General features: G+C 41.5%; 1 protein-coding gene across 1 annotated transcript in view; it reads left to right on the top strand.

The window, feature by feature from the left end:
- Nucleotides 1-1,216: 1,216 nt before the first annotated feature.
- git1 (G protein-coupled receptor kinase interacting ArfGAP 1) overlaps nt 1,217-9,020 on the top strand; it is a 19,262-nt gene continuing 11,458 nt past the window's right edge. Inside the window, exons 1-8 of the mRNA XM_054609700.1 lie at nt 1,217-1,605; nt 5,627-5,760; nt 6,145-6,257; nt 7,044-7,149; nt 7,529-7,615; nt 7,749-7,879; nt 8,046-8,140; nt 8,300-8,342. Of these exons, the coding sequence (XP_054465675.1) occupies nt 1,554-1,605; nt 5,627-5,760; nt 6,145-6,257; nt 7,044-7,149; nt 7,529-7,615; nt 7,749-7,879; nt 8,046-8,140; nt 8,300-8,342 (761 nt within the window). The 5' untranslated portion in view covers nt 1,217-1,553. The remainder of the gene's footprint in view (nt 1,606-5,626; nt 5,761-6,144; nt 6,258-7,043; nt 7,150-7,528; nt 7,616-7,748; nt 7,880-8,045; nt 8,141-8,299; nt 8,343-9,020) is intronic.

The following is a 9,020-nucleotide window of genomic DNA, read 5'->3' as shown; positions in this document are numbered from 1 at the left end:
TGATTTTTCTATGTTTTAGTGGAGTTTAACCTCACACATAATTCCATATGTGTTCCTTCATAGTTTGGATGTCTTCAATATTAATCTACAATGTAGAAAAAAATAAAATAAAGAAAAACCATTGAATGAGAAGGTGTGTCCAAACTTTTGACTGGTACTGTATAAATACACGATTAACAATGATCCAGTGGTATAACACTGACAATAGCCAGTCTGCATGATAATTATTTATTACTTTTGATAGGCTACTTTTACTAAGAAAAAGAAAAAATGGAAAAAAAAAAAATAAAGAAAAATTTTAGATTCTTCAAAGTAGTTGAATGAGAAGGTGTGTCCAAACTTTTGACTGGTACTGTATATTGCAACATGTAAACAAATACATATTAGTGAGATGATTTTTCTATGTTTTAGTGGAGTTTAACCTCACACATAACATAATTCCATAGTTTGGTGTTCCTTAAAAATAAAGAAAAACCATTTGGATGTCTTCAATATCAATCTACAATGTAGAAAAAAATAAATTAAAATAAAGAAAGAAAAACTGAGAAGGTGAATGAGAAGGTGTGTCCAAACTTTTGACTGGTACTGTATATTGCAACATGTAAACAAATATATATTAGTGAGATGATTTTTCTATGTTTTAGTGGAGTTTAACCTCACATTTAAAGAATGACTGGTATTCATGCCATCATCAGTTGTATTTGGTGATATTTAGAAGTATTACACTACTATGTCTCCAAGAGATCCACATTGACACACAACAGCAAGAATATGTTTTGTATTTTAGATTCTTTAAAGTAGTTGAATGAGAAGGTGTGTCCAAACTTTTGACTCTGAAGAATCTAAAATATAAAACATATTCTGGTTTGTTTACCACATAATTCCATATGTGTTCCTTCATAGTTTGGATGTATTCAATATTAATCTACAATGTAGAAAAAAATAAAATAAAGAAAAACCATTGAATGAGAAGGTGTGTCCAAACTTTTGACTGCTACTGTATGTTAGTGAGATGATTTTTCTATGTTTTAGTGGAGTTTAACCTCACATTTAAAGAATGACTGGTATGCATGCCATCATCAGTACTGTATATTGCAACATGTAAACAAATACACATCAGTGAGATGATTTCTCTCTGTTTCAGTGGAGTTGACAGAGGAATGACAGGTCTCCCCCTCCTCTCCCTCCTCTCCCCCCGGAGGTAGCTGCAGGGAGGCCGGGTGTGGGTGTGTGTTTGGAGGCTGACAGGTCTCTCGCTGCCGTCTCCCGGTGAGTTGCAGCCAATGCACTAAACACATTTAGTAAACACCCAGATATGAGGACCATGCACACAGCCGGATGAACCCTGTTCGTGCAGCCTGGCTCCAGTCTTGACGTGGGCGAGGAAGACCGCAGCCGGCCGGGAAAACCGACCTCACCACCCCGGCTTCCGGGGATTGAAGGGCCGCAGCGGTGAGACGGCAGACGTCGGTCGGTAGCTCCGGGGAGTCAGTGGACGAAACACCACTATATCCATCTCCTTCATCCACACACCTCCACCCTCCAGCTCAGCGATGTCCAGAAAGCTGCAGAGGACCGAAGTCTGCGCCGACTGCAGTGCGCCAGGTAGGGAGGAGGAGGAGAGTGACACTACGTCCACCAGCGCGACGTGATGGAACGTGAAGGCCGGAGCGGGGGTCGCTGTCAGCGGGTGCGCGGAAGCAGGAAACCCGCCGGCTTCAGAGCGTCGGCTAGGCCTCAGATACAATAGGCGTGTTATCACAACGGGGATGTGTTTGTGTAAAAAAAAAAAGCTGCTGGGCTGTATTTAACAGCTGTATTAAACCAATATCACAGGCGAAGACAAACACTTTGTTTTCTGCTTTTTTAATCAGATTGTCAGATTTTAGGTTTGTTTTGATTTTCCTTATCGCGTTAGCTTAGCCTAGCCTAGCCTAGCCTAGCTATGGAGTTGACTCCCTGCGTTGCTATATATAATTAAACATTTAGCTTTTTTTTTTTTTTTTTTTTACACACATTGTAGTAGTATCATGCTTTTATATTTCAAATATATACATTTTTTATTTATTTTTGCTTTTGCCAGCTGCGTTCTGAGACTGTGTAGCCGGTTAGCTTAGCCTCGATGCTAGCCAGCTCAGCTAACTTTTTTTTTGGCTAAACAGCAAGTTATTGCTAAAGTCGTTTTAAAGGAGTCTGGTATTAGTTATTGGTGGTTTCCACATGTCCATGAAGAGCTTATCCTATTCAGTTAATGTTTCTATAAACATACTGATTTATTTTAGTGTATTTTCAGGATTTTTCATAGCTTATAAATCACATTAATACAAACTCATTAATTGGAAATCCACCTTTTAATGTGGAAGGTTTTATCTGATTAAATATGTTCAAACTTCACCCCAGTGAGTATTCATGTTTCATCTGTGTTAGTCTACACTCACATGCCCTCATCTCTAGTTTGAAGCACTTGTTCATTGGTGTGTGTGTGTGTGTTTGTTTATATGTGTGTGTGTGTGTGTGTGTGTGTGTGTGTGTGTGTTTATATGTGTGTGTGTGTGTGTGTGTGTGTGTGTTTGTTTATGTGTGTGTGTGCATGCATTCATTCATCTGTACATGCATCACTACAGCTGCCCTCTTCACAGCTGCTCCCCCTGATAGCAAAGTCTCTGTGTGTGTGTGCAAAACTGTCATAAGCTGACTGCTCAGTGTTCAAAACCTTTCTGGCTGCACCTCGATGAGCTGATCCTAGTCCCTGCTACGATCATATTTACTTACCCTCCTGCTGTCTGTCCTGATGCCATCTCAATTGCATTTCCTACTTCATAAACTGACCAACACTAACCAACCCCAGTTGAACATGCTTCTATGTACGCCATAGCAATTTACAGAATGGTTACTTATTGTAAGTCGCTTTGGATAAAAGCATCTGCTAAATGACTGTAATGTTAATGTGGGATGTCCCTGCCAAATTAATCCTGTTTGAGAAAAGGAAAATGTGTGTGTGTTGCAAAGATAATTGTTTCTTTACTTGCGTTTTCTCAGATTAATTTACAGTTTTTTTCATAATGGTGGTGGGCGTGTTTGCGTTGGTGTACCCGTTACTAGCTGTGTATTTCTTCTGCTACAATCAGGTCCTTTCATGGGTCCCCTCCTTGCGACGACACACACACACACACACACACACACACGCAGTTCGTTCTGCAAAATGCTGACCTAGCCACTGGTGACAAGCCACCTCCCTTCCTACCCTAGCATTGTGTCAGAGGGATAACTCGATGGCATGGCTACAAAGGACGACTGATAGTCCAAGTCTAAGCCAAGCCTCAGGAGGCTTTAATGTCATGCCGTTGCAATCTGCAGAGTTTATAGCAACAGTGAATCACTTTGTCATGTTAGTAAACTCTTTATTGAGCACAGATGTAATTCTATAAGAAGCCCTCATGCAAGCATTTAGAGCAGTTTTGCAGTGGCGTCAAATTACTTTGTCGTTCTTTGTTGTCGAATGTTACTGTTGACGTTGTGAGCGGTGTTTGGTTGAGTTTAAAAAGCAGTACTTAGAATAAATAAAGCAAGTCGACCTACATGTTGCTCCTGGGTATTAAATTAGAGCTAAACTTGAGTGTAGAAACTTAGCAGTTACTAGGCATCATTCATTCACCATCAATACACATTGTAATACATGTTTTTATACAGGCTTTAGTGACAGTAATACAATCAAATGTCAATGTCTTATTGATGAATTCGGCCAACTTTAGGTTAAATCATGTCATGCAGCAGATTTGGCCAATACCTGCAGCCAATAGTCTATTCAGGTCTAATAGCTTAATGGTGAAGCCTCATATTGATCCAGCGAGACAAGCAGATAGCGTAGCCTGTGGGAGTTTTTATATTTATTACCCAGATTAAGGAATTAAATTGCTGCAGTCCAGCCTTCAGAGCCCACGGGCTACTGTTCTAAACTAGGCTATAGCTCTTATCAAAGCCATTTTGCATCGCTGCTACTTTTTCTGCAAGCAAAAAGAATTGCAGTGTGTCAGTTCATCTGATGATGGACTATTTTAGCACAATTAATACCCTAAGCCCAGACAGTTTTATCCCAGCCTGAGAGTGACTAATACAGATAGTAGATGTGCGTGTGTGTGTGTGTGTGTGTGTGTGTGTGTGTTTGTGAATGCATTGTGTGCATGTTAGTGTGCATTTATTTGTTTTGATATTGCAGACTGTATTAGTTGGAAGCTTTTCATCACAACAGGCTCCTGAGTATAAATATGACCCAGACTCTATGACCAGTCTGCCTCTGTCATTAGCCTGGCCTTGGCTATAGCTGCTTCCACTCCCATTCTCACGTCATTCACACTTGAAAAAATGGATGTTCCCCTCAGCATTATGCACGCAACTGTAATATCACACTGAACAGACTAAAACAAATACCAAATGTTGTTATGGAAACCTCAGACTTCTGTTGAAAACTAGCTGATCTGACATTTGGCGCAGCCAGTGGGGCACTGGTCTCCTACCAAGCTGCTTATGGCTGAAAGGTTAGAGTTTACTTGGTCGGTGTATGCTTGTAGAAACATGCACATATTAGTGATATTTCCTTTGACATTTCCCCTTTTCACACACTGTATTGCAGTAATAATTTGCATAACCAGTAATCTATTATATGATTAAAAAAATCTGCTGTGCTTGTGTCACCTTGACTCTGACTTACCTTCGTCCTTCAGCTTTATTTACTGCTGCACATTGTTTCCTGCAGTCTTGTACAACGCTGTGGCGACTGAGTTTAAATAATTTGAGGTTACACTGAGCCCTACATTGGTTTGCACTTTTATCAAAGCAGGGCTCTGTGCATGCATTGGTTCATTAGTGAGAAACAATTCAGAGTATACTGGGCTAAGGGGAGTGACAGTACAGCCCAGCATATGGAATATTTAGTGTGTGTGTGTGTGTGTGTGTGTGTGTGTGTGTGTGTGTGTGTGTGTGTGTGTGTGTGTGTGTGTGTGTGTGTGTGTGTGTGTGTGTGTGTGTGTGTGTGGTGTGTGTGTGTGTGTGTGTGTGTGTGTGTGTGTGTGTGTGTGATCTATTTTAATCCAGGCATTTGATACTTCAAAGAACACAACTCACAAAGGCTGGCTGATAATTCAGTGTTGTAATCTTAACCTTATAAAAATGATTTATCCACTAGTTTATACATATTTTTATTCATATAAACATGTTGAGATATTACTCTTGACAAATGTCATGTCTAAATACTGTAAATGATTGTAAGTAAAATATTACTATCGTTATTGCATAATTCAGTATGTTCTTATTGCCTATTCCTTGCAGTGAGGAATATCTTTTTCCCCCAAATCCTCTTAATTACAACACAGCTGATTGATTGATTAATTAAAAAGCTGCAACTCCTCTAAAGTGCATGCTTGCTGTGCTATTAATGTGCCTTATACAATACTGTGATATACAATTACACGTTCATTTTCGAAATTTAAAAGACGTATAAGATTTAATTGTAGTATGATCACTGTAATTGTCTTGCTGTTGCTCATTATAATGCTGAAAAGTCTCACCATCACACTACATGTTTTATATGTCTCTTAATACCATTCATCTCTTTCTGTTTCCCTGTCAGACCCGGGCTGGACCAGCATCAACCGAGGGGTCCTGATCTGTGATGAATGCTGCTCAGTCCACCGCAGCTTAGGCCGCCATATCTCCATAGTCAAGCACCTGAGGCACAGCGGATGGCCTCCCGCACTACTGCAGGTACGGCTGAGAAATGAAGAGTGAAGGGAAGTGTGAATTAAGCTAAAGCAAATGCATTACCTGAGGTCCAGAATACTACCACTGAGGGAGATGACTAGTACAGAAATCTGACTCAACATTGAGGAAGCAAATCTATTCCCACAGGTTTTCCATTGGTTTTTACATATTTTGTTTTGTATTTTCTCTATGTATGTTCAAATATATGCATATTCATCTGTTTGTACACCTTTTTTTGAATTTTGGTCATGAAAGCAATACATTAAAGATATTGCAAATTTGCAATACAATATTGCATTTGTCCTTTAAGGTGACATCAGATTATTTATATAGTTTTCTTGCATCGCGGTTAACCATCACTGAGTCACTGCTGCATGTGTGTTTCAGATGGTCCAGACCCTGGCCAGTAATGGGGCCAACTCCATATGGGAACACAGTCTCCTGGACCCTGCTCAGGTACAGAGCGGTCGGAGGAAACCCAACCCCCAGGACAAAGTCCAGTGAGTATACTCCCTACAGGCTGAAAACACACGGGACAAAACGATCACACTATTGCTGGGGGAAATTATTGTCCTTAATGCACTGGAATGTTAAATAACCTCTAACAGGTGTTTCCAGTGGTGAGGAGCTATTGCACCCAGTTGTTCCTTAATTCCCCCTAAACAGTTGTCTCATGGATCACCTTCCTAATGAATATTGTTCTGTTCTCAGAGGGTTTTTGTATATCTAAATACAGGATAGGGTTTTAATGTCGGTTCGTAGTGCTTCCTTTGGGTTGTAAATTATGCTATGGGAGTGTCATGACATCAGGAATTGGAACTGCACGAAATCTTCTGTTCTTTTCACTTAATGTGTCATGTCACAAATGTGTCAAAAATACAAATTAGCTGCTGTGGCATTCGGTAAAAAATTGATACTCAAGCACAGATTAATGCACTTTATATGTGGTTTCAATTTTGTGGGGCGGCACTAGCTAGTAGTGGTCTGTTTCAAGTTTAGAGCGGTAGCTGGAGAAGTGCCAGTTCCCCTCCTGGGTACTGCCGAGATGCCCTTGAGCAACCCCCAACTGCTCAGAGCTCCTGGCTGTGTGGCAGCCCCATCACTCTGACATCTCTAGTGCTTGTCTATACATTTTGTGTGTGCTTGTGTGTTTATTTTGGTCCTCTGTGTGTAACCAAAAAGTAACAACGGAGAGTAAAAATAGAACTTCCCCAAGAGGGATTAATTAAGTATTTCTTCTTCTTCGTTTTCTTGTTAACCCTCGTATCTTCTACTCTACTGTCCAGTCCCACTAAGTCAGAGTTCATCAGAGCCAAATACCAGATGCTGGCCTTCGTGCACAAGCTGCCCTGCCGTGATGACGATGGCGTCACTACCAAGGACCTTAGTAAGGTGAGGGCTCAGCATTTCACAGCAGGATTTTTAGCATAGTTAGCCCGTCCAGACTTTGCCATATTGCTGAACTGCATGTGCAAGCACAAATTATGTTTTATTTAAAGATATCAGTGGGAGACCTCACATATTAATAAAAACGTACATTGTGCATGTATACACGCACACAAACACACACTCATGTACACTCACTCTCCTGGCAGGAAGTGGTCTGAATGACACATCAGGATGTAATGATGGTCTCTAATGCTGTGGAGCATCAGAGGGCTAATAAGGGGATTCTGCCTGTTTCTGTCTCTTCGTGATGTTTAATCTTTCCACCCCCTGACACTCTGTGTTCTTCTCTCTCTCTCTCCTCTCTTCTTTGCCTCTTTATTAGCAACTACATTCAAGTGTGCGGACGGGAAGTTTAGAGACGTGTCTTCGGCTGCTGTCCCTCGGCGCTCAGGCCAACTTTTTCCACCCGGTCAGTAAAAAAACAAAAAAAACAAAAAAAACCTACCCCCTAACTCACTCCATCTAGAAATTAGCCATGCTGTTTAGTTACACTCTTTATGCCAAATCTATTGTCCTAACCCTGTTTGTGTGTCTTACCCCAGGAGAAAGGCACCACCCCGCTCCATGTGGCGGCCAAGGCGGGTCAGATCCTGCAGGCCGAGCTGCTGGTGGTGTACGGCGCCGACCCCGGAGCACCTGACATCAACGGACGCACACCTATGGACTACGCAAGGTACAAAACAGTGGAAACTCACTTCACTTGTAACCCAGTTTGCATTTAAATCAAATCTCAAATTGAAATCTGCTATTGGAGAATGGTAAAAAGGAAAAGCAAATCTGTTTAAAATAAATGTAAAATCACAACAAAGATGGTAGAATTGTTTGTGTCTGTGTTCCAGGCAGGCTGGCCATATAGAGCTGGCAGAGCGGCTGGTAGAGTGTCAGTACGAACTGACGGACAGACTAGCTTTCTACCTTTGTGGACGGCGTCCAGGTAACCCACTGCACCAGTTTGTGTGCACCTCACATGCCCTTCAGCATAGCAGTTAACCTCAGTGACATGTGTGGTAGCTTTTATCCAGTTGTTCAGTCTCCTCTCCTCTTTACCTCTCCCCCTCCTCCCTCTCCTCCCTCTCCCTCTCCCTCTCCTCAGATCACAAGAATGGCCATTATATCATTCCTCAAATGGCCGACAGGTATGCACCCTGACATTGTTTCTGTAATAAATTGGCTATGAGAGCCTTGCGTTTGCATGCGTGGTGTGGTTTGATTGCATGAAGTATCTTTGTGAGTATACTTGAGCTACCTGACTTGCCATACTTCTATGACTCTTCTCACTTTGTCTCCCTGGCATGGATTAATTGATGCTAATGCAGTTTAGTGTTCTGACCAGAGGGTGGCACCACAGCATATGTAAGCCCACCCCCCAAAAAAGGAGGTCTTTGGCAGCTCTATGAAAGCTGGCAGTTTAACGTAAATGCCGATCTAAGCTATTACACGTACCCGCAATGATTTAGATACTCGAGGTGCGCTTGGTTTATCAATCCTAATCTGCAGGTTTGATTTGAGAGGTGCAGAAGTGCACAGTCAGGTTGTGACAAATCAAGTTCAGTGCTACTTGGCACAGCTTCTTTCAAATATTTGATGGGCGCTGGGCTTTCTCAGCTGAGTCAGAGAAGTAGCTATAGAAAATGACACTCCCAAATGTAAACGTTATGCAGCTAAACCAAGTGCACCTCAAAAATCTATTTGTTGCCTAAGTGCGTCTTACTTCTGAGCTGCCATCTAACTCCACTTGCATCTGCTCCGTTCTTGTAAATGGTTCCTCTTGATAATAACAATTGAAGCATATTTGATGTTGCCTCTCTACCCCT

This window comes from Anoplopoma fimbria, chromosome 1 (assembly GCF_027596085.1).
Source record: "Anoplopoma fimbria isolate UVic2021 breed Golden Eagle Sablefish chromosome 1, Afim_UVic_2022, whole genome shotgun sequence".
NCBI classification, from domain to species: Eukaryota; Metazoa; Chordata; class Actinopteri; order Perciformes; family Anoplopomatidae; genus Anoplopoma; species Anoplopoma fimbria.
This window is presented reverse-complemented; position numbering and strand designations above follow the sequence as displayed.